The 23,529-nt window shown below is 55.1% G+C and overlaps 10 protein-coding genes across 10 annotated transcripts, besides 1 other annotated feature; all 10 read right to left on the reverse strand.

Moving 5' to 3' along the window:
- Positions 1–655: 655 nt before the first annotated feature.
- On the reverse strand, positions 656–2,665 carry LPMP_272270 (hypothetical protein; the record flags this gene model as incomplete). The annotated part of the gene is made up of 1 exon (XM_010702011.1): positions 656–2,665. One exon carries the CDS (start codon positions 2,663–2,665, stop codon positions 656–658), a length of 2,010 nt encoding a protein of 669 aa, XP_010700313.1.
- Positions 2,666–4,306: 1,641 nt separating this feature from the next.
- Positions 4,307–4,699, reverse strand: LPMP_272280 (hypothetical protein; the record flags this gene model as incomplete). Its single annotated transcript, XM_010702012.1, has 1 exon — positions 4,307–4,699. One exon carries the CDS (start codon positions 4,697–4,699, stop codon positions 4,307–4,309), a length of 393 nt encoding a protein of 130 aa, XP_010700314.1.
- Positions 4,700–6,320: 1,621 nt separating this feature from the next.
- Positions 6,321–6,852: a repeat region.
- Positions 6,853–8,072: 1,220 nt separating this feature from the next.
- On the reverse strand, positions 8,073–10,232 carry LPMP_272290 (acyl-CoA oxidase, putative; the record flags this gene model as incomplete). Its single annotated transcript, XM_010702013.1, has 1 exon — positions 8,073–10,232. One exon carries the CDS (start codon positions 10,230–10,232, stop codon positions 8,073–8,075), a length of 2,160 nt encoding a protein of 719 aa, XP_010700315.1.
- Positions 10,233–11,753: 1,521 nt separating this feature from the next.
- Positions 11,754–13,835, reverse strand: LPMP_272300 (transcription elongation regulator-like protein; the record flags this gene model as incomplete). Its single annotated transcript, XM_010702014.1, has 1 exon — positions 11,754–13,835. The coding sequence occupies one exon, from the start codon at positions 13,833–13,835 to the stop codon at positions 11,754–11,756; it is 2,082 nt and encodes a 693-aa protein (XP_010700316.1).
- Positions 13,836–14,634: 799 nt separating this feature from the next.
- On the reverse strand, positions 14,635–14,943 carry LPMP_272310 (hypothetical protein; the record flags this gene model as incomplete). The annotated part of the gene is made up of 1 exon (XM_010702015.1): positions 14,635–14,943. One exon carries the CDS (start codon positions 14,941–14,943, stop codon positions 14,635–14,637), a length of 309 nt encoding a protein of 102 aa, XP_010700317.1.
- Positions 14,944–15,762: 819 nt separating this feature from the next.
- LPMP_272320 (hypothetical protein) lies at positions 15,763–16,506 on the reverse strand (the record flags this gene model as incomplete). The annotated part of the gene is made up of 1 exon (XM_010702016.1): positions 15,763–16,506. One exon carries the CDS (start codon positions 16,504–16,506, stop codon positions 15,763–15,765), a length of 744 nt encoding a protein of 247 aa, XP_010700318.1.
- Positions 16,507–17,375: 869 nt separating this feature from the next.
- LPMP_272330 (protein phosphatase-like protein) lies at positions 17,376–18,320 on the reverse strand (the record flags this gene model as incomplete). The annotated part of the gene is made up of 1 exon (XM_010702017.1): positions 17,376–18,320. One exon carries the CDS (start codon positions 18,318–18,320, stop codon positions 17,376–17,378), a length of 945 nt encoding a protein of 314 aa, XP_010700319.1.
- A 578-nt stretch (positions 18,321–18,898) lies between these two features.
- LPMP_272340 (GTP binding protein, putative) lies at positions 18,899–20,077 on the reverse strand (the record flags this gene model as incomplete). The annotated part of the gene is made up of 1 exon (XM_010702018.1): positions 18,899–20,077. The coding sequence occupies one exon, from the start codon at positions 20,075–20,077 to the stop codon at positions 18,899–18,901; it is 1,179 nt and encodes a 392-aa protein (XP_010700320.1).
- A 375-nt stretch (positions 20,078–20,452) lies between these two features.
- On the reverse strand, positions 20,453–20,932 carry LPMP_272350 (hypothetical protein; the record flags this gene model as incomplete). Its single annotated transcript, XM_010702019.1, has 1 exon — positions 20,453–20,932. The coding sequence occupies one exon, from the start codon at positions 20,930–20,932 to the stop codon at positions 20,453–20,455; it is 480 nt and encodes a 159-aa protein (XP_010700321.1).
- Positions 20,933–21,243: 311 nt separating this feature from the next.
- Positions 21,244–22,494, reverse strand: LPMP_272360 (hypothetical protein; the record flags this gene model as incomplete). The annotated part of the gene is made up of 1 exon (XM_010702020.1): positions 21,244–22,494. One exon carries the CDS (start codon positions 22,492–22,494, stop codon positions 21,244–21,246), a length of 1,251 nt encoding a protein of 416 aa, XP_010700322.1.
- Between the last annotated feature and the right edge of the window lie 1,035 nt (positions 22,495–23,529).

Below are 23,529 nucleotides of genomic sequence, written 5' to 3' on the forward strand. Positions count from 1 at the left end.
GAGGCAGATCCACAAGAGGAGAGAAGACAAGAAGAGCACGGTGTGACAGAAATGTCAGCGCAACACTCTAAAACTGCGAAGACAAACCAAAAGAAAAATCGCATCATCAACGTCGATTCCCGTGCGTGCATCATTTCTATTCTAGAACGGGATAAGGAGGGGGGGACGGGAGAAGCAAAAGGGAGGAGGAGAGCCTCGAGAAGGACGTTGAATAGAGGGTGCGCGGAGGCTGTCATGGTGGCCGCCCGGCACGCCATCTTTCACATACACGGAGGGAGAGAGAGAGAGGGGGGGGCGCCATCGTGTGGACGGAAACGGAAGGAAGAGCAAAAGCGAAAAAGAATCGCACGCTTCCAGACGTGCCTGTGTGTGAAGGCGTGGGTATATTACACGTTTGAGAGACGTCTAAGCAAGTTGAAATTGTGTAGGTGGTGATGTCGAGGCGCGCGTTGTGAGTCACCTTCGGTCGCCAAAACGACTTAGACAAACAACGACTTCACCTTGCGTAGATGTTGCTCCCCCACATAGAGAGAGAGAGAGAGCCACACCAATACGCGTTCCTTCCTCTCCCTCCCCCTCTTTGGAGCCCTCCCTGGGGTCATACGAGACAAAGGAGAGAGAAATGTGTAGTCCGATCGCACCGTCAATCATATCGTTACTGGGTGGCGGCGGCAGCGTGCATGTGGAGGATTAGCGGCGGCGATGGCGGTAGGCGCACCTGACACGCGGAGGCGTTCCCGCCGTCGGTGTTGGCGCTGTTGCAACGTGCCGGCGTGGGTGTTGCCCCAGGGGCACACGGAAGGGGACTGCCGTCCGCACTGTGAGAGCCACTGTTGTTGGTGATGTCAGCAATGTCCACATCCTCCTCCCAAGTGGTGCTCTTCGCCACAGCGGTGACAGTGGGGCAGGCCGTATCACCCGCCTCGCTTTGCTCGGTAGACACCTGTGATGTGGTTGTGTCCGAGATCGCTGTCTCTGGCGCTGGTGTGCCTGTTGCCTCTTGGGACGCTGCGTTCAAGTTCGCCTCAGCATCGATACCGCTAATCCACTCCGCGATTGAGGTCACCCTCTGCTCGAGCGCTGCATGCCGCACCGCCCATGCCGTCTTCTCGGCCGCGTGATCGACGAGCAGCTGCTCCAGTGCGTGAGAAAGAATGCTGCACTGCCGCTCTGCCTGGGTCGCCCGTGCGAGGGCCACGTCGCACCGGCTCTGTAGAGACGTCTCTCGCTCCTGTTCCAGGGGAGACGTAGTCTGCGCTACGCTATGTGCGTCGTGGCTCTGAAACAGCGCCCGCGCAGATGGCGGAGACAAGGGGGAGGTAACTGCTGCCCGTGGTGATTGCCCAGTAGTGTGACGCGGCGCTGTCGGTTGCTCTTGCTTTAGGTGCAATGATATGGAGGCGGTACGCCTCAGGGAACGCTCGGCGCTGCGATGAGAAGCCCCTCTCGCATCTTTTTCCTCCGACCTGGCGCCGCGCAACCCCTGCGCGTTGATGGGCGTCTCGGAGCTGCGCGATGCACACCGGCGTCCCGACGACGGCGGCTGCGATCCTGGCACGCTCACCACAGGTCGCTGCTTCTTCTGCGGCTGCCGCTGATTCCACGCCGGCCGCGCCGCCTGTATTGGATGCGGATTCCATTGTGGGTGTGTGGATTGGTGGTGCACGGACTCTGAACGGATGCCACTGAGGCTCCTCTGCCTTCCCACGCCGGGCACCCCAGTCCACGCCGCTGTCGCACGACTCCAGAAACTGTCCAACTCCTTCTCGTCTGCTTCTTGTATTGGGGAAGCCAATGGCACGCGGGCGTCGCTGTTGTCGGGCCGCTCCGCACTGAGGGATCGCCGACCACGCGATACGCCAGAGCAGCGGCTGTACTGCAGGCTGCTCCGCAGTGCTCCTCCCGTCGCGTACAAGTCGGTAGACGGTGGTCGAGGATCCGGCGAAGTGGGGCTGGAGCGCTGATACATTGGAGATCCAGGTGCTTGAACCCCTCGGCCAACAAGAGAGGCAGTTTGGGCTTGTACCGCCTCAGTCGCAGCTGGCTGAGTCAATCTCTTTACCATAGAGGAGGCTGATATAGGCGACGGGCTGCGCGACCGCGATCGACCCATCGATCGCTGGCCTGCATCACTTGAGCGGACTCGTGTGCTTTCGGCAAATTTGACGCCAGAAGGCGAGGGCCGCCGAGGCAGTGGTGAAGATACCCGATGACTCTCCGTACGCAGCCCCGTGTCTTGCTCTGAGTCCGATGTGCTAGCGCTATGCTCCCGTGGTACACTTGCGCAACTCGCGCGCACACGTTGCACGAGCTGCCCCAGAAACTCCTCCTTCTGTAGAAGCAACTCACCAGTGGGCGGGCTGGTTTGGAGAGCACCCGGTCCAATCACCGATGGTGACTTGGGAAGCGCATCGCCAAGGATCGCTTGCAGAGTCCCGCTCTTCTTTTGCATCGTCACCTCCAGCTGGGACAGCTCATTGTACAACTTGCTGTCATCGCTGCAACCGCTGTTCTTCCCCCACTCACGCCACTGCGGCGACTCCACCACTGCAGCAGCCCCGGAGCTGCATTCATAGACGCAAAGCTCTGTGGCTGGTAACGGTGATGCACCCGCAGGAGTGGCAAACGCTCCGGGCAGTCGAGTAGCAGAGACACGACGCTTCATGCTAGAAGAGGGCGAGTAGGGAGTCGTCTTCGTCGCAGCATCGCCACTGTTAGAGGAACTGAGCGTTGGGATCTTGACGGCCGGCGCGACGGGCGCGTGGTTCGTATCGCGCACAGCAAACATCACCCGAGTCCTACCAGCAGTGATTTTGTATTGACCACTGCGTCTGTGTGTATGCAGTTCGAGTTTCTTTTCACTTCCACCAAAACGTCCACAACGCAGGTCTGCGCTTCTCTCACACACGCTGGTGAACACAGAGAGAAAGAAAGAGCGACAGTGTGAACGAGGGAGGAAACGGTGTGTATTATCTGTCGTTGTTTTCTTTCGTTGAATGTGATGGAGTATGCGCTGACGGCGTTCTCGCAAAGTGTTCTAAAGAGAATCTAAGTTGACCTTCCTAGGTGCTGTCCTTTATTTCCCTTCTCTGTCGCTGGCGAGCGCTCCTCAGTCGTTAACGGATGTGGAGAAGAAGAGAGAGAGAGCGCGAGAGCAGCTAGGAAACGAAAGAAAAAAGAGGTGTCTATGTGAGTGTGTGTGTGTATGCGTGCGCGTGTGGAGAGAGACTGAGGTGCTCGCTTGCCGAAAAAGGAGAGAAGAGAGCGTGTCAAATAAGAGGACGAAAGAGAGGAGTGAGCGCGAGAAAAGAGATACATCGATCCAAGTGATCCACTGTGGCGACACCCTCGCTCTCTCACTCGCTACCTCCTTTTTCCGTTCTCTCTCTAGTTGTGGCTCTCAGCGTGTGAGACGACGAACAACTTCCAGATGTAATCAACCGCTGAATTGGGGTGGGGTGCGCTTCTGCAGGTGCCGCATATGGGAAGAAAAGGAAGCAGCCACGACAGAAAAACAAAAAAGGAGATGCAAGGTGGGTAGAAATGAGTTTCTCTGTGCTAGCAAAGGAAAGAAGGAAGGAACCATGATGTACACGTATGGGTGTATCAGTGAGTTAGACGCACAAGAGATGACGATAGCTGTTTCTTTCCCGCTTAGTCACCTCAGCACCGAAGGAATGGCAAAGATCGGGAGAGGGGGAAGTAACCAGGTGTGTGTGTGTGTGTTGCATTACCCTTTGCTCTTCAGTGCATCGTAGATGGGGCCGAAGGTCCTCCTTCTGCAGTGTGCAGCACAGCGTAGAAAGAAGGGAGCAACAGAGGAGAGGCATACCTGCGCTACTGACACACGCATACACCTCCTCCCTCATCCTTGCACTCTCGTAGCCTCCACCTCCTCCACAGGCGCACAACCCAGTGGGCCGTCTCCATCCATCAAGACGTCAGATGGCCTACCTGAGAGAGAGCGCGCGCGCGGAGCAGAGGGGAACCCAACAACAACAACAGAAAAAAGGAAAAATTGCGAAGTGGGGCCACTAAGACGGCCGGAACAAAAGAACGAGGAGAGTCTAAAAGAGAGAGAGAGAGAGAGACATCGCGACGATCGGTAGTAGTGGTACAGAGAGGGAGGGGAGAAGGAGGGGGAGGGAGAAAGAGAGAAAGCTACAAAGTGCTGCAGTTAGCAAAAGGTAGACACGCACACGCACACACAAGCACACACGTCTACAAGCACGCATACACATACTCACCACAGCCCAGAAAAGACGCAAATATATATAAAAAAACAGCTCGGGCGCACATACCCGAGTCAGTCAGGGATCAGGGCACCCTTCGTCATGTCATTACGGTGGATGAACCTCATCACATTATTCAAGGCCTCGAACCACGCATCACACTTGTATTTTAGCTCCGTCGCCAACTGCAGCACACGCTTCCTCGTCTTGATGAGCAACACATAGTACGTCTTAGGGAGCCCGTTCTCGTCCATGCTGGACAGGTCGTGTGAGGTGACTTGGCAGATGTGGTCTAGGCGCACATTTCCACAAAAGTGGGGGCTGTAGGTCTCATAATTGCTCCACACGAGCAAGTAGTCTTTCGTGTCGATCCAGACCCACCGCCGGTGTACTGAGTCACCCTTCGCTGTCCACTTGTAGAACCAATCGCCACCGCGCAGTGTCTCGACGCTCGTGCGCAGGTCCATCGTAGAGCGGACGTCAGGAAGACCGAGGGAGAACTTGCGCTCCACCTGCGCAGCCCCCTGGGACAGTCGCAGCGAGCGCTGCGGCAGTAGCGCCATGGATGCTGAGCGAGACCGTCGTGAGCTGCCTTCTCGCGAGGAGGGTGACGGCGGTGCCGCCCTGGCCGCAGACCCCATGCAGACCACAGGTGGTGCGTAAACCTCTCCGCGCTGTCGTGCGTGATAGCGTCCCTGACGACCAGAGCGTCGCTCTCTGTTGACCCCGCCATCCTCATCCAGCCCTGCCCCTCTGCGTTGTCGTGAATTCTCTCGCCGCTGGCAGCTGGCGTCGCGGGGTGACGATGCTCGAACGCCAGAGTGCCCGTGCCGCTCAGGTGGGAAATCTACGCCCCTGCCTTTGCTGCCGTCGTAGTCCTCGTCGCACGGCCGAGTGCCACCTCGGCGATGCTCCCGCGACCGGTGACGAGAGAGTGTGTGATGATTGTCGCAACTGCCTCCAGATTTGCCAGAGGGCCACGCCATGAGTGGCGCCGTGGTTGCCCCGTCGCCCCACCGTGAGAGATGGCTTGTGTCCCGCTGATTCCCAGTCATGGGTAAAGTGCACATGTTTGGGCAGCTGCGGTTACGCCATGTATTCATGCCCGTCGGAGCCACCGCGAGCGGGCTCGAGTGTGGAAAAGAGTCCCACCCACCCAATGGACCTATGCTTGGTGACCGTTCAGGCCACAGAGGCTTCCGAGGAACAAAGCGCGACCGCGGAATGTAGAGTGGCGGTATAAGAGATTCGATGGAGCGCGCGCGCTCCTCCGCTCCAGACAACCAAGCTGACGGTGATGAGGCAGAGGCTGGCGATCGCCATGGATCTATGCGTCGCCGCGAAGCCGAACTCGGGGTGCTGTAGGCTAGTGATGGAACACGACCGGGAGACCTGAAGCGCAACCCTCCATCTAGCGTTGCCTTTGGGTTTGGCGACGTCAGAGTAGGCGACGTCAGAGTAGGCGCCGTCTGCGCCGCTGTCGACATCTTCAGGTTACACGCCGTCTGCGCTGCTGTCGACATCTTCAGGTTACACGCCGTCTGCGTGCCCATAGAAGAACCGCGGCGCTTGAGAGGTGATGTAGGCGGCGGCGGCGGCGGCGATATCATGGCGTTGGCGTACTCGCGCGGCGGGGCCGCTACTAGGTCACAGAATGGGCCTAGAACGCCACGGCGCCGCCGTGCCTCTAAAATGCGGGCCAGGTGCGCCTCGTGCAAGCTGTCCATTCTCCACTACACGCCACTGTGGCCCCGTCCCTGCTTCTTGTCTATGTGTAAAAGAAGAGCCTGTGTGAGTCTCTCTTCGCTAAATCTAATGTGCAAGTAATTATCGATGAATTAGAACAAGGCAGTGCAGAGTGCCTGATTGTGCGGAAATGCCCACACAAGCAAGCAAGCATAGGGAACCAAGATCTACGAAAGGTGGAGTCGATGAGGAAGAGAGGTGGCAGAGGTGGCAGAGGTGGCAGAGGTGCAGGTGAATACAAGACGCTGGTGGAGAACAAGCAAAAAGGAGGAGCGGGGAGACCTCAGACGCGCACGCGCAAAGTGGCAGCGCCTTCAACGAAGAAGTGGCCGCGACAGTTAATTGTTTTCAACGTGTCCATTCCTGCCGTAGAACTTGAGGTCAACTCCCATCCTACCCGCCCTGTCCCACGCCCATCGCATAGTCCAAAGCAGCCATGGGTACGCGTTACGGCAATGCCCACTCAGCTACCCAAGCATGGCCTCAGCCTTGGACTCTGTCCATCACCCGCCTCGCGGGTCGCCGCCCGGCGCGCTTCCCTTGGGGTAGCGCAGGCTCCCCCACACCAGTGTTCAGTGAGGGCCGGGGTAGGATGCGTTCGAGTCACGCTGACATTCTGCGCATCACATGGGTGGTACAAGTCTGTTCACGATCGCAAGGCGCTCCGACGCAACGCCACCTAGGATCTGACCGCAGACATCAGTAGCGAGATCCCTTCACTCTGACTACGTTACCTCGTGGGGACTTGACTCTGCCACCACCAGAAGTGGTTTGGCATTGGGAAGAATGGAAAGTGATTGCCTTCCACACACAGAGAGAGAGAACGCGTACTGCACTCTGATACCGCGCGCTGAGGTGTCTCCCGTCATCAGGGACAACAATAGCTAAGAAACGAGTATGACGTCCACCCGGAGAGGTGAAACACACAACAGACAAGGCGAAGAGAAAGAATCGAGAGTGCCAAAAAGCCTATGAGGGAGACAGGAAGAAAGAGAGCGCCACAATGTGTGTGAGGGAGACGTAGTGGTGGGTATAATGTCCTGTGTACGTTGTACTGTGTGGAGATGCCGTGCTGAGCAACTCGAAAAAGCGTGACTGGTATGCGGATGAAAGAACGAGCCAAATGTGCTTTAATGGAAAGAGAGACTGGAGAGGAAGAGGAAAGGAAAAGAAAGCCACGCTCTCGTCCTGGCTTTATTAGCAACTCCAACCTTATCCATCGCTCGCTCTTTTTCCTTCCGTGTTCTCGGGGCAAACTCACGCGTGTGTGCCCACCGATGAAGATGCAGAAATCATACCCTGGTCTCGGAGTCAGAGTGTGGGGTGAAAAAAGTGGGTAACAACGACGAAGACGCACGCCGGTTGTTGCTTGTTCGTTTGCGTTTCGGATTTCGTTCCTCGGCGCATATCGTAACGGTGAGTCACACGCAAGGGAGAGTAAGTAGATGAAAAGAAACAAAGGAGGGATGGGTACGTTGGGGAGAGCAGACAAACTGTAAAGAAGAGGAACGCATGTGCCACTATCGTGCACATCAACTCATCAGGCGATCCATGCCAGCCTCATCTGATCACCACTTACCGCGTACCGACACGAGCTACCTCAACCGCGCTGGGACGAGAGCCTGCATGTCATGTAACGCCCTGGCAGGAGAAACACAGCCGAGCAAGAAAAAAAGAGCGATCTTTCTTGATCGCTCTCTCGTGTCTGAGATGTCATCTGCGTGCCTTTAACTGCGCGCCGAGTCGTATCTTCCTTCTCTTGGTTCTTTTGTTCCTCAAGCCTCTGTGATAACGTCGCGCCAACCACACGGGCCAGACAACAGCGACATGTGCTTCCCAGAACGAAGGACCCAAACGCCTCATCCCTTTTCTCAAGCAGTGCATATGCGCGACAGACGTAGAGGCAATGGTGGAAAGGCAAGGAAAATACGAAACACTACTCCCCCTCCCTCACCCTAAGGCATCTCAAGCGCATACACACAGACATGTAATGGTTGTTGCGATCTCGATGCACTCCAGTGCACCTGCTTGATACACGGCCATGCTCTACACGCAATAAGCGCTCATCGAAGCTCAAATGCCGCAGCCACGCTACTACGGCGCCTTGCGGCGCGCGTACGACGGCTCGTCGGCGAGACCGTGAAACAGGTCAAACTCCTCCGTGGACTCACGTATCGCCTCCTGCTCCGCCTTGGCACTTTCCGCCCCGCGGCCGCCCTTAGATGATGAGGCGTTTGCAGGGCTATGCAGGGTGAGTCGATCCCCACGCTCAATGTGTGTGTTCGTGCCTGGAATTGTCCAGTAAGTCTCCATGTACATGGCTGAGCGGCACGGCGCACGAGTGACCTCTGGCACCTGCATTGCCTCCACGAGATGCACGCATTGTGGCGCGAGTACTGTCACAATATTGTCAAAATGGCTTGCGAGCGTCTCTGCCTTGCCGGAGCTCAGCATCTTCGACGAGAGCAAAAAGTCCAACCGGTCCATCTGTCGCGTCAAGGCGTAGATCCAGCCAATGTCGCGCAGGATCTTGCGTCCACGCGGGTCACTGCACTTCTCAGTCTCTTTCATCATCACATCAAGGTAGTACGCCTCCATGAACGCCTCACCGCAGTGCACGACAGTGCGGTGGCGGAACATCGCCCAGTCGTACCACTGGTGCTCGCTGCCGCCTTTTCGCCGCTCTAGTTCGCGTGACTGCCGAAGACGCTTTTTGAGACTGTAGTGCTTGTGGCTGAAAAAGATCAGATGGCGTCCGAGATCGGCAATGCGAGGCGAGTACAGTGGGTTCTTCAAAAAGCGATCGAGCGCGGGAAACACCGACTGCAACAAACTGGTCAACCACCACCCCCAGTGTGTGGTGCCGATGTTCTTGGTGATCGACTGAAAGGCGACCTCGCGTATCAAGGCGGAGGTGTCCAGGCCCTCTTGCCGGAGATGAACAAGAGTTACAGCAGCGTCCTTGCCTGTGCTGGTGAAAGAAGCGTGCAGGCCCATGGTCTTGTCGGCGAACGTTTGTAAGTCGAGCAGGTTCTCCTGTAGGAAGTGAACCGTGCCGACGAGGCGCATGTGGTCTTCATACGACGGCAGCCCGGAAGGGTCCGTGAAGACTGGCAGGAGCCGCTGCCACGCAGCCAGGTACACATACGACTTGGCCACCATACTCACAAGCGGCGACTGAATGTGCTGAAGGCCCAGAAAGGGGTAGTTACGGTGATAGTCAGGTCCCACTACGTACTTGTCGGCGGTGTAGGCCACCACGTCGGTGAGGAACTTCTTCGTCGCACCAATATAAATGGCGCCGGTGGCGATCCGGCGGCGGGTGCGTAGTACCTCTGTTGCCGGTTCGTGACCCTCTTGTCCACCCACGTACCCTATTTTTGACTCCCTTGTGATACAGTACGGGTCGAGCAAGTGATCGCTCGGGATTCGCACGTCCTCGAAGTGTAGCACGGCCACGCCACAGCCAGCCATGACGATATTCTCGCCCGTGATAGGGCGCACCGATACGCCCTGACGAAGCTGCCCTGGCGCACCGAGGACATCACCCTCTCGAAGATGGACCAAAAAGAGGTGTGTGCCGTTGTGCTCCTTCTTGTTGAGGGTGAGGGTGGCGCTCACCACGGCCCACTGAGCGCAGGTCGCTGCCACCACACCGAACTTGCCTGTGCCACGAAGCACAAAGCACCGCTCGTGGATGTCGTACCGCGCCTCCGTGTTCAGCGGAGGGCCCTCCGCGACGAGCTCTTGCTCAGCGATGCACCCGATAGTCGCACCACTGTCGACGCCCGCGAGCACGGCGTCCCGCACACTCTTCTTCGCGTGTGTCGCCACTATCCCGGCGAAGGTGTAGTGCTCCGCCGCCAGTACCGCGAGCACCGGGCTGACCCCGGCGAGAGTCTCATAGTAAGATGCCAGCCGTCGCGGTGTGGAGCAGACCTGCGCGAACGAGACAAGTTGCCGCCGGCACAGCGACCGAAATGCCTGAAGTACCTGGGGTAGCTGCAGTGCTGCGCCTTCCTCCCGCTGGGTGAAGTTCGACGGGGAAGGGGGAAGCACCTCTGCCAGCGCCTCGCGTACGTCCTCCTTGAAATCGATGTCAACGCCTTCACAGATAAAGCGAAAGGTAGGCCACTCAAAGGCAGCCTCGATCACGTAGCTCTCGCGAGTTGGGTTCACCTCAAACAGACGCGGCTCCGTGCATCGCGCAAAGTGACGGCGAGGAGTGAGAGGAACCGACAACCTCGTCGGCATACTAGCGAATTGGAAAAAGACGGAGCAAGAGTGCATGAGGGGAACCCGCCTTGACAACCACCTCGACGACAACACTACTGGGGAAGTACTGGCAACCATCACGGGCAGCCTCGCTCCGGGGCTTCGTGTGTGGCGCATCGTTTTCCAACACTCTGTGTGTGTGTGTGATCGCACGTAGCCAGGGGGCAGAGGACCGACAGAGAGTGGCAGTCAAAGACGCGCCTCTCGTTTGCCTTTTCACCCCCAGCCCGCCTTTGATGACAGAGAGAGAACACAAACGGTATCAGCAGAGAAAGAGAGAGAGAAGTAAAGCCCTTTCCCTTCTTTCTTCCGAAGTGTGTGTATGTGGCTTGAGAAAGCGGTTGGCCTATTAAGGAAGGAAGCAAAGAGAAGGCGCGAGGCGGGGTAAGAGTAGGCGGAAGTAGAATGAAGGGACTCGGCAATGGAAAGGCGCGCCGGTGTCAGAGAGAAGCCAGGCTCGACACACGTCGTCACGCACGATGGCCTCCTCCCTCCCAGTGGCCGTGCGTTTGCGTGGGTTTACGCCGAAGCACTTAAGCGTCTCACTGTTTTTTTTTTCGGTTCGTGAAACAGATGTGGTGTGTTGGGACAGTGCGACAAGTTCCAAAACCGTCTCCCTGTCGCGCGGCACGCCCACAAACAAAAACAGCACACTGAGAAAGGGGCGCTCGCCAGGGTGAGGCACATCGCTTGCAACCACGGGGATAGCTGCGCTGTATGCACGCCTCTCCTCTTTTCCTATAACAGTAACACCCATTCCCTTTTCTTCTTTTCCCCTTGCTTGGCTGTTACGGCCAAGTACACATACAACCGCTGCCCCCACGGGGAAGTAAGATGTGCCCCAAGAGTGAAAAAAAAAAAGAGGGAGAAGTCTGAGCACAGGATACGCATACGCATACGAAACGGCCTCACACACACACACACACACACACACGCACACACATACGCCAAACAAGAAAATGGATCCACGCCGCCAAAAATGGGAACAGAAAAGAGCGAGCTCGACGCCTCTCCTGCCTCTTCCTCTGTGCCACGGGGAGTACACAAAGAGAGTCGCAGACACACACACCCACATGCATGCACGAGTATCCGTCAAATACAAAAAAAAATGGATAGAGAGGAAGCCAATGCCATCTGAGGAGCCTGCGCACACTTCCTTGTCCCCCTCCCCCCCCCACAAACACACACATAAGAAAACTTGCCCATCAACTGCTTGCGTGCTCTGGTGTGCACAAGCCCTTCCACATCTTCCGCCACTTACACACGACTGTGCGCATGAGAGTCCTAGTTTGCGCGCGCAGACACACGTAGAAGAGGCGGCAGCACTTAACGTCATCCCAGTACGTTCCGTTTCACAGACAAGACGACGACTCATGAGAGCATGCGCAGACTCTGATGCTGTAGAGGGCACCACACCACAAGAGACAGACTACCATGCGATGCACACGCAGTGGTGAAGAAACACCTATTCTCTCCCCTGCTTGCTCGCGTAAGGACCGCCTAGGCCATCGCGGATGCATTGACGTCCATCATCGAGCTCTCATCCCACAGCTCCGAGTCGCGGCTCTGCCCAGCAGAGAGGCGAACGGCAGCCGCGGCGTATTGGTCTGCGCTCATTCCCGTTGCCACCTCCTGCGCCGGTGCAGTGCGGCGAGTCGTCTTGCGGCCGCCGATGAGGAGCACGCACTCTGCCTTCAATGCCACTATGTTCGCATGAAGGGGCGATGCGCGACAGCGCACAAAGATGGTCCGGTGAAAGATGTGCTCGATGCGGCCCGTTTGCCCCTCCAGGCCAATCGGTGTCCAGGGGTGCTTCTGGATGTGCACCTCCGCGCCTCGAGAAAGCGTGTTTTCGCGGCAGTCCGTCGTCTGGCGTGTGTCACGCCCCACCGCGTTCACCTGCGCGTACGACAACGTGCGCACGTCGTTGTTCTCCGTCAGCACATCCACATCGCTGCGGTTCAGGCGCACGATGCAGCCAACACAGTTTGGCTCCGTAATGGAGACGAGATCAAACACCTGCCACACTCCCTTCGAGTGAACAGATACGCTTCCCAGCTTGCTCTGGTGGCAGTCGTTCGCCTCGACCTTGAGTTCCGCCCCAACGGCGGCGCGGTCCGGGAACAACAGCACGATACTGCCCCAGGACTTGACCACGGTACCGGACTCACCAGCGTGCTCACCACGCTCCACTACGACGTGCGCGCCTTCAGAGAAGTGCTTTGTGCACGCGCTAAGCTCTACCTGCACCTTGATGGGCTGCACGCGGCCAGGCACTGTGCAAGTGAGTACGGCCGTGTTCGTATTGGTGAACACGTTTTCCACCACTCCAATAGTGTTGCGCAGCTGTCCTGTCGTCACACGAACGGAGTCACCAATGCTAATGGGTGGAACCTGCGCAGCCGCCTCCGCTGCCCTGAGGGCCCGCTCCACCTTTTCGCGCTGATCGTTGTAGAACCTGGCGAGCTCCTCGATACTGGGCTGCTCTAGCTGCGCTCCCGACACCACCATGCGAGTCGAAACAGTCTTGAGGAGATAGCCCTCCCGGTCAAAATGCAGATCACCCCACACGTATGAGTTCTCCATCTCTCGAACATCCACCGCCTGCCGCGGCGTGAAGAAGCGAGGCTCAAGTCGCTTCGTCGCCTTATTGAATGGCTTCTGTACAAAGTCCTCGCGGGGAACCACCTTGCACGTGATATGAACCCCGTCCGGGTGCAGCGCCGTCACCTGAGCAAGGTCACCACGATAAAAGCGCTGGCGCAGACGCACGTAGTCGCCAACACGCACCTTCTGCGTGGACGGACGCGTCTCCATTGTCTGTAGAAGCTCCTTGGGGTCCACCACGGCGATGTTGAAGCGGAAGACGCCATCGAGACCGTTGAGCACGTTCTCCACGAAGCGCTTGCGACTCGCCTCGACATAGATGTACTCTTTCACGTGATCCAGCGCGAAGACGGAGATGATGCCGAGGTCGACCTTCTTGTGCTCGTAGTTGCGCCCAACACGGTAGGCGTAGCATTTGTTCACAATACGCGTCACTAGCATGCGTGACATCCGAGGGCGGCACTTGACAGCGAATACCTTCGGGTCGTCCTCGCGTGGCAGAAACTGTGAGGCGAGGCGACGTGAGGACAGGTCGCTGCGTGTCAGCAGTGCATCTTCATTGTCTCCGTGCCGGCGGTAGTGTCGATCAACCTCCTCGTAGTAGCGAGCCATTTCATCCACACTTTTCTTGTCGTCGCCTTCGTGGAACATGTAGCGCTTCGGACGATCACCGTAGTTGACGTCCTCAACCTCCTCGTCATCATCGACGAGGTCTGCATCAGACAACTCGTCCTCGTCATTGGAGTCGCCGCTCTCTGCGGCATCCAGGACGTACTTGGACTTGACGCGCTTATCATCGGAAGACCCGGCATTATCCTCCTCACGTGACCGCTTTTTGTCTCTCCTGTGCTTTTTGTGCTTCCTCAGCCTATCCCTCTCATGTTTGCCCACCACGCCGTCGGCGGCCTCACTCATAAAACCCGCATTCGACCCTAGCAAGTCCGCCAGTTCGTCATAGTTCACCTCCTCTGCCATGCTACCAGCGACAACTGTGTGTATAACCCTGCGGTTGCCCTCTCTGTATGAAGACAAACGTCTGAGCGTGTGTACGTGTGTTGTCTGCAAGAAAAGAGGAGATCCGCTCCTCCGGAAGTGGGCAAAGGAGATAGAGAGAGGCCCCAGAGTCGGTGCGCTTACCCAGTTACTGTCCTTCTCGTATGTCCTATTTAAGGACAAAGCACATACACACTGAAAGAAGCAGAACACAGCGCCAGGAGGTGATGCTAGGAAAGGGAGAAACAAGAGAAAAGAGAGGGGTGAAAAGAAAGGAAGATGGGGTGAGAAGCATCGACGGAAACAGATACGATGGAAGAATCGCCCGCACACGCACACACATGCATCATCTGTACCCCACCAAGACTGCGCCCATCCAGTGCTCGTGTTGTTGTTTGTGCCTTTCTTTCAAGCGGCAACTGAAGTGAACCGCGATAGATGTAGTGCACTAAGTGCGCAACTCCAAGATGATTGATATGCGTACCACGTTTGAGTCCCTCGCCGACTTGGTTCGTCTTTCCTTCTTCTGTTGCTGTTTTTGCCATTCAGTCTCAGCTCAAGAAGGGTCTCGTGCGACCCCACTTCCTGTTTCGAATGAAAAAAGCGGATGGGGTACGCGAGGAGAACGTGCGTCAGTGTCACTCATACAAGGGGCAGAAAGCGGCCCGTCTCTGCTTCTATGTACATATCGTCTCATGGGAAAGAGACGCCCCTACCGTGGCGAAACAGAAAACGAGGAGGGGACGTGATACTGAACAAGAGGTAACGGCAACGGTGCCCTTCACAGCTCCACTTTTGCGACAAGCTGCGCCGCGTTACCGTTGGTGAAACTTCCGTGCCATCGCTTGCCCGTACAGTCCACATAGACGCCAAGCCCATGCATCTGGTTGCGGCACCACTCCCCTTCATAATACGAGCCATCTGCCCACATGTAGCGCCCTGACCCATGAAACTCGCTGCGTGCAAACTCCCCCGTGTAACGGCCACCGCTAGGAAGAGATAGAGCCCCGACCCCCTCCATCAGGCCATTGCGCCACTCTCCTTCGTAACGGGCAGAAGACGAATCGTCGAGGATGCCAAAGCCGTGCATGTATGCGTTCAGCGTCGCAGGCCCAGGCGAAGATGCGGGTGCTGCCGCCACAGTGGTGCCACCGGCGGCACCGGGCCTCCTCGCTGCTGAGGAAGGGGATGAGGTCGCAGACCCCGCAGATACCGCCTCCGCGTTAGCGTCCTGCTTGACACCGTACTTGCCCTCATAAACACTCCCGTCTGGATAGCGAAACGTGTCTGCTGGCACCTCGCCTTGTTCTTCTTTTCGTTTGGGCGGCATTCACAGCGCCCACTCTCGTCCTTCCGCAAGGGAAGAGGTGATAGGAGTACGAATGCAGGGGCAAGCGTTTGGTTTTCAACAGGTGCTTGTAAAACAGTAGCAGCACCCCCGCCGAGAAATCGCGAGCGCCACTGTGCGACTCTGCCACTACAAAAAAGAAAGAGAGCCAGTATAAACCGATAAAAAGAAGGGAGCAAAGGAAAGAGTTGTCGGAGAGAGAGCGGTGAGGCACGCCACACATGCGGAAAGCTGCGTCGGCAGCGGCGGTGACATATCCACGATTCACCCGTGCGCGCCGTCGCAGATATGATGTCTACGGGCAGAGAAGAGATGCTAACTCGAACGCGCCGCCAGAGACGTTAATGAAATTGAAAGGAACATCATGAGGCGAAAAGAAAAAAGCGCAGAGTAGGGGGGAAGATGAAGAACTGATAGAGTGGCGCACGTAGCGCCTGTCCCCCTGTAAAGCTGCTGCTGCTCTCCTCCTGTTACGCATCGAAATGAGGCAATTGCGCACGCGTCCGTAGGGTATCTATGCGGTACCCAGCTTATGTCGATAATATAAGTGTGTGGCTGTAGTCAGCGCAACCTGTAAAACGTCATATAGACACTTGTACGGATGCGCAAGCAGTACAGCAGCATCAGCGTCGTTAAAAGAAAGTGTACCATGAATAGCAGAGAAACAAAGGGCTGTAGAAAGAGTAGCACAATATTTGGCCACAGAAGAAGATGCACGGCGATCGTGAGAAAATAAATGCCGCCCTTAAAAAGCAAGATAAGTGCCCCAATATCAGGCACCAAAACTAGAATACAGCACGCTACTATCAACGCTTTTTCCGGTTTGTACGTCGTGAGGCTCGCCACGAGCAACGCGATATCTATCAAAAACACACCAAACGGCATCAAAAAGGCCAGTTGCAGGGGAGGGGGTAAGATCGTCCCAATCACCAGCGGTTGTTGTCGATGTACACGATTTCTGTGATTAGAGGGAGCACTTGGCCGTTCAGGACAGTCTACGAAAAACAAATCTTCATCAGAGCGCGCACCGGTGTCGGTGGACCGCGGCGGCGCGAGTGACACAACCCTCATCTTGTGCAAGGAGGGTGGCGGAATCGCAATCTTGCGCGCCATGTAGCGTGGCACACGCGACTCCTGCTGGTTCTTGTCGCCCTTCATTTCATACAGGAGGATGGGTGCATCTGTGTTGTCGAGAGAAATCTGGTGACTCACGTCTACTGTGAAGTCAACTATAGGTCCCTGTGGAACCGGTCTTTTCCGGAACGTTCCCACGACATTCCACTCTGACACTGCACCTTGATCCATCGAAGAACCTTTCCAGGGAGCGTCCGTCGCTATCTACTTTCCCTTTGTGGGTATTGATGCGTGTATTGGCGCAGCAATAAAAATATGTACTTTCTTGGCTCGAAAGAACGAGAGGAAAACAAACAAAAAAAAAAAAGAAACGGCCGCTGCTAACCGCGTGAAGGGCTGTTGCCTGCGTGCCCCGTTTCTTCTTCTCTTTGCGTACCGTCAAGGATGGACAAGAAATAATAGGCTGATCATAAGTGTGATGTTGTTTGCCGACATGAAAAGGAGTTTTGAAAACGGGGAAAAACAGGCGAGGTAATAGGTGGCGGAGGATAGTCGGGCTTCGTGATAAAGCGGGCGGTTTTTCCGCCCTTACATGCGAGGGCCCCGCTTTGTCACTTTGGGCGAAACAGCTGAGACCACGAGCAACAGCTTACCTTTCACGAATCCGACAGCGCCTCAGGAGCGGCTTCTTGCAAGTCCTCCCGAAGACTCCCCTACTCTGTGATTCCACGGTCTCCACGAAAGGGGGAAGCAGTACCAGGAAAAAGCGTACACGAGACACATGCGAGCGGTGAGTTTGATGGGAGATAACGGGGCTCTTTCTTTCAAGGGTGAACAAGCAAGAAAGTCATAAGGAAGAAGGAGCGCGCGGTGCAGCAACATACGCTGCCAAAAGAGAACAACACAGCCGAAACAAAATGGACAGAAAAGGGGGAGCAAGGGAAAGAAAGGGAGAACAGCGCAGTCTCTACAGCGCACTTTCGATAGTGCTGAACTATACATAATGAACTGTACGAGCTCTGCCTTTCGACATCCCCTTTGTTTTGGATTCTGTCTTGCTTATGCCTGCCACATGGTGTGCAATTGCCTTCTCTTGCAGATCACTCTGTAGAGAACTTACTCTCCACCTTCTTCAAAAACAGGCTCTTGAACTGAAGAATGACTATAGTCATGTTATCAGTTCCGTAGGTAGTGGGCGTGGACGCAAGACACGCGTTCATCACCCGCTCACACGCTAAAGATACGTCGCCATGGTCGGCAACTTCGTTGCGCACAAACTCAACCGCCTTCTCATTTGTCATCATGTCCCATATGCCATCGCATGCAACGATCACAAACTCATCGTTCGGAGTCAGCTCGGTATGGAATACGTCTGGAGTCACTGTGATGGCCATCTGCTCTGGCTTGAGACTCATGTCCTTGAACGCATAGTCACCAAAGGCACGGCTGAGAGACAGGATACCGTTAACTCGTCCAGCATGCACAAATCCTCCTGCCTTCATGATGCGCTCTCGCTCTGCAGGGTTTGTAGGCTTGTGGTCCGCACTGAGCGCTATGGCCTTACCATTGCGGCACAACACCGCCCGTGAATCGCCGGTGTTGGCACAGTACAAATGATTTTGGATGATCAAAACACAGTTGCCTGTGCAGCCGCTCAGCTCGTGTGGCATGGCCTTGTGAAGAGTCACGTCGCCTGTGCAGTAGGCGTCCGTCAGCGCCTTCTCAAAGTGCCCCTTCTTGAACGCATCGGTTGACGTCAGCCAGTCGCGGATGTTTGCAGCGCACGACTGCGCAAATTTGCTACCGCAGTGGCCATCAAACACGGCGGCGATCGCGCAGTCCTCGTCGCGAATGTTTCCTGGCATGTTGGGAAGTGAGAGGTAGACAGCGTGGGCATCCTCCATCGTGCTTCGCCACCCCTGCATGCTACTCGCACCGGCGCGTATTTTGTCATCCTCCATCAAGATCGAGTATTTGTCACACACAGGAGAGATGAGGATAACTTGTGTGTTGCCCTTGAGGGCACTCAACCCTTTTAGAGGCATGCGTTTTTCTTTTCTCGCGGGCCAAGGGCTGAAGGATGAGAAGAAAAACAGTTGTGACCCTAGGCAGCCTAGGCGCAGAGCGCAACGTGTGGCTCTGGCCCTGTCAGAACTGGCTGCTAATTGTGTACGTTTGCAGCGGCGACAAATCAGCTTCGGGAAGATGAGAAGAACCAAGCACACATTAGTGCAGAAAGCAGAAAAAGGACGAGAGTAGAGCTGGAGGTCTCGTGTGTTAAAGACAGCCTTCTTCGTGAACATCACAAGCGTCGCGAGGGTCATCGACTACGTGTAACTAGCATATGATCATAGACGTCTGTACGCAACGTGGAGGGGCACACACACCACAGCACAGCGTTTGAGATTCAGCTACACCCGCAAATGAGCCTTCTTTGTGTTTTCAGGTTTTTTTTCGCACTCATTTTCTCCGCTGGAACCACTAAAAGGTCTGGCTTACCTTTCGAAAAGGCGTAAAGATAGCGTATCTTAGCCAGGCCGCACCACATTCATTTAATTACGATTTGCTTCCGTTACAGGTAAGAGAAAAGGGGAGAAGACAAGGGAAATACGGGATGTGTAACTCACTTCTTTCCTCCCTTCGCCGCGTTGAACTTGAAGAAAATGATGTCACCGTCCTGAACCTCGTAGTTCCGCCCTTGCTGATGCTGCTTGCCCTCGTCACGGCAAGCAGCCTCATTCTCCAGCCGGTCGAAGTCAGCCCATTCGATCACCTCCGCGCATATGAAACCCTTCTCCATGTCTGTGTGAATCCTGCCAGCTGCCTGTGGTGCCTTGGTTCCACGCTGGATAGTCCAACACTTCACCTCATCAGCGCCAGCAGTGAAGTAGTGAATAAGGTTGATGATGCTGTACGCCGTGTTGACGATCTTGTGGACCTGTGACCTGGTCGTCTTCTCTGCACAGTACCTATCCACCTCTTCTGGGGACATGGCGATAAAGGTCGTCTCCAGCTCCGCCGAAAACGGGATCATGGGCTCACCAGTGTGCTCGTCGATCCAGTCTTTGAGCTTCTTCAGCCATTTGTTGCGCTGGCGTACATAATCATTCTCAGACATGTTCACCAAGAACATGGCCGGCTTCGCGGTCAAAAGCTGAACTGTGTTGAGGAAGTCGATCTCCTTGCCGTTCCACTGGCAACAGCGCACCTGCTTGCCCTCCTCCAACACCCCCTTTACCCTGTGCAGTGTCTCAAGATCGCTCTTCTTCGACTTATCGAGACCACGGTTGACAATAGGTGTCAGCTTATCGATCAGAGCATTGACGCACTGCAAATCTTTCATGACAAGCTCGGAGAAGATAATCTCAAGATCGCGAATGGGGTCTAAGTCGCCCTCCACGTGCGTAATTTCCATCTCCTCAAAGACGCGCACCATGTGGATGATACCATCGCACGAGCTGATGTGAGACAAAAAGTTGTTACCGAGGCCCTCGCCGTTGCTCGCACCGCGCACAAGACCAGCAATATCACAAATGTGTACTTGTGCAGGCACGATGGACGCCGGTTTGTGAATACGCACCAGCTTATCGAAACGGTCATCTGGAATGTTAATATCGGCGGTGTTGGGATCAATCGTGCAGAATGGACGATTCTCTGCCGGAACACCCTTCTTGGAAAGGACATTGAAGAACGTTGACTTGCCCACGTTGGGAAGACCAACGATACCAACCTTGAGATTGCTGCCAGGACGGCCAAGCAACACAGTTTTGGACTCCGCCTTCTCTTGCTTCTTCGGTGCCATTGAGACAAGGGTGCACAGCAGAGTGTTTGTTGATGCTTTTCTGTTTTGGTGCTAAATTGTATTGATGTGTGGAAGAAATGTGGTTAGCAGGAATGTGAGAGACGTCTTCAGATGTTGATAAGCAAGCGGGCATTAGGCAAATTGTGTGGAAAGGGAACATTTTGTAAAGACGTATTGACAAAAATACGCCTTCAACAAGAGCAATCAAAAATACAGTAAGAGTCTCTCTCGTTTCTAGTTGCAAACACGTGTACCCATACAATACCAAAAAAATCGTATGTGTACTCCTCGCCTGGTGGTAGAGATGTGGCAGAGAAGTAACTCGCAATTTAATCAAGAATGGTAGCAGACACTCGAAGTGAAAATGAACGACAATCACAGAGAAATTCTTGTTTCACTGCTTGGAGCTGTAATCGACTGAGGATCGTGGTGCTGAGTGTGAGTGCACGAGCAGCCGCAGCGCTGCCCACCGATGAGCGCACGCAGCTGTTCCAGCTCCCTCTTTTTACTCGCAATGACCAGTTCGTTTTCCTCTAATGCCTCACGAAAAACTGAATCGTTGTCCTCTTCCTCCATATCGCCAGAGAGCGCAATCATCGAACCAGCACCACCACCACCCTCCTCTGTGGAACGGCTCTCTCGCTGCTCTTTTAAATACGTAGCAATGTCTTTGTTGCTCTTTTCGAGTAGCTCAACATACTTTTTTGTCTCATCGATCTGGAGGTGAACAAGCTCCAAATTCACAGTTTTATCTGGTCGTACAGTTCCGCTTGTCATTCCAGCACCTGTAGACCGCTGAATCATGTAAACACCTGGGAGAACCATGTCTCCCCAATCCTCATTACCTTGGCTCATGACTATGGTATTTATTGCTACCAGTTGTGACACACTACGCGAGGGCTGTGAAGTGCAGCAATGATTTGGCACTCAGAACCGACTCCACTGACAATATAGGCCGCGACTGTGAGAGTATGATAATGCTACAGGGCAAGCAAAATTGGGAGAGAAGCGATCGCGAGTTGAGGGCCAGATGTAAATCTCTGTTGCAAGTCTCTGTGGTCGAGAACACCCTTGTGATACCAGCACTCCGACTGAGAGCTTGATCACACTCACTCATAGCCAGAATTAACACAGTGAATTTATAGTGCGAATTGCTGCTTTTAATGCTACATAAGAAGACGACACAGCTGACATACTGAGTCAAGAGTACGCAAAACAGTTTTGTAGCTGACCACAAACACTGCATTTTCCTCTCTACCACTTCGCCCACCATCTGCACACTTACACAGCAGGGCTGCGAGAAAACTGTTGCGGACCAGAAATGCCTCAATATCACCTCCGCTCCCAAAACTCTTGATTTTGAAAACCTCCTCATCTACTTTGTGCAACACCGATTTCTTCGCAGCATTACACGAAGCGCGTGGTATTGAACTTGTACTCTTTCTAGAGGTCTCGGGGCGGTGTCGTATACGCAGTTTAAGGGTTAAACCAAACTGATGCTGCGTGGTGGTCGCCCAGCACCTCCACAACCTTCGACTGAAATCTGTCCTTATGCAGAAAAACCAGTCGCTGAAGTTCTCGAATACTGTCCACCGAAGCGTTTTCTCCGATGCGTCTACAGTCTGGCGTCCGAGTCTATCAACAAACAAGACGTTCTGTCTTATAAAAGTCTCTCTCAGTTGTTTACTAATAGACTGCTGTACAAAAACAACATCGGCATCTGATTCTGTCAAGCAGGCCACCAAATCCTTTGTGTGACAGCAATCGTCTAATCGCCTGACGCAGCATGATCGAAAGGACTTGCGCCTTTTGATCATTTGAGTGCAGAAAATAACAATATCTTTGCTTTCTTTACAATCGGGTAGAAAAATTTCGAGCACAGGCCTTCGCATATCGTGTTCAGGCTGAACACTAGCACAGCAAGCACTGGTGGTGCCATGTACTCGAATCTCTTTGTGGAAAGCCTTTGCAGAATCCAAGAAGAAACTCGCTGGAGCCAACTCCTGATCGCGCGGTTTAGCACCTTCTAAGGCAAGGCTAGGTAAGCCGTGTACGCTTCTGTCACGCTCGCCAACACCAAAAGTGCTTACTGGCATTGACAGTCGTAAAATCCTTCTCGTCCGTTCGCACTGCCAGTACAGCTTGCTAATGTCTGCTATCCTCTCTAACAGCATGTTACACAGTAGCCAGATGCTAATGAACTGTTCTCGTCTTGTTTCCGCCTCTGCAGAAGCATGAGACACAAGTTTTAAAAAAGCGAGCACCGTCATAGTACGCTCATTCCTGCTGAGTTGCAAGTGCTTGACGAAGGTCCCAACATCATCAACAAATGTTCTTGACACGGTAGAAAAAACGGGCCGAGCCTGCATAGAGATACGACAGAAGCTGCTAAGACTCAACAGCAAGTCAGCCTCCATGGTTCTCTGACGCCCAGGCAACTCCAGCGTGTTCGACTGCTTTCAGAGTGTTGTAAGAGGTGATGCCAGAGAAAAGTTCAGAGGTTTTCAAGCCTTGATTCATAATCCGAGGCTATTCAATCGCCCACCGCAAACTGCGCCCACGACCCCCGATTACGCTTTGATGACAAATGGGTTCAGTGTCCAGAACAGTTATTCCTCTACACACTCTTGCTGGGTAGGTAAAAAGAGATGTGCAGGTCGCGTTTGTCTTGCTTCGGAATCAGTGTTTTCAATATTTCTCCCTCGTCTCTGTATGTCACACAAAGAAAGCATCGGGTACACCACCTTTGCAAAAATGAAAGTACCGAGCAACTTTGACCGAGGGTTGTCACTCAACAAGGCGGCTGCATGCAGGCTCGGGGGCAGAAGCACACGCCTGTTGTTTCCACGCCGTCACCACCGCAGCGGATCCCCCCACCACAGTTCATCGGGAAAACCGCAGTTGCGTGGACCTGCCTTTCTGCGTTTGCCTGAAAAGGAAAAAGCGATGACGAACTGAGCGACCCACCGCCAGCCCAAATTCCAAAACCCTGCGCCACCAAGCCCCCCCCCCCCGGCTAGCGCGGCACCACCGCGGAGAAAACCCGCCGGACAGCCCCCACTCGGAGCGCGGATCAAACCACAGCCGCCGCCAAAAAGCCCGCCGCGACGGGCCAAAGGGTGACGGCGAAAACCGAAAAGCCAAGATCCCATGACCCCTTCCCCGGACAGAAAACCAAACGGCAACCCTCGAAAACAGTCCCCACCACGAAAACGAAGACACCCTATTTGGCGCAGGCCACCCCACGCGGCGCTGGGGACCAGCACCCCCTCGCGGGGGAGAAAAAGCCCCGACGCCAACACACCCAGATCTCCTCGGCTTGGCGCCACCCCCGGGCGCGGGGTTTGCGGCCGGCCGCGGCCCACCGACCGAGAATGCCGCTGCCCCGGCGCGGCGGGGCCGAACCCAACCCCGGACCCCTCACGATCGCAAAAGCGAACGCGGACGACCTG

This window comes from Leishmania panamensis, assembly GCF_000755165.1.
Source record: "Leishmania panamensis strain MHOM/PA/94/PSC-1 chromosome 27 sequence".
Classification (NCBI taxonomy): domain Eukaryota; phylum Euglenozoa; class Kinetoplastea; order Trypanosomatida; family Trypanosomatidae; genus Leishmania; species Leishmania panamensis.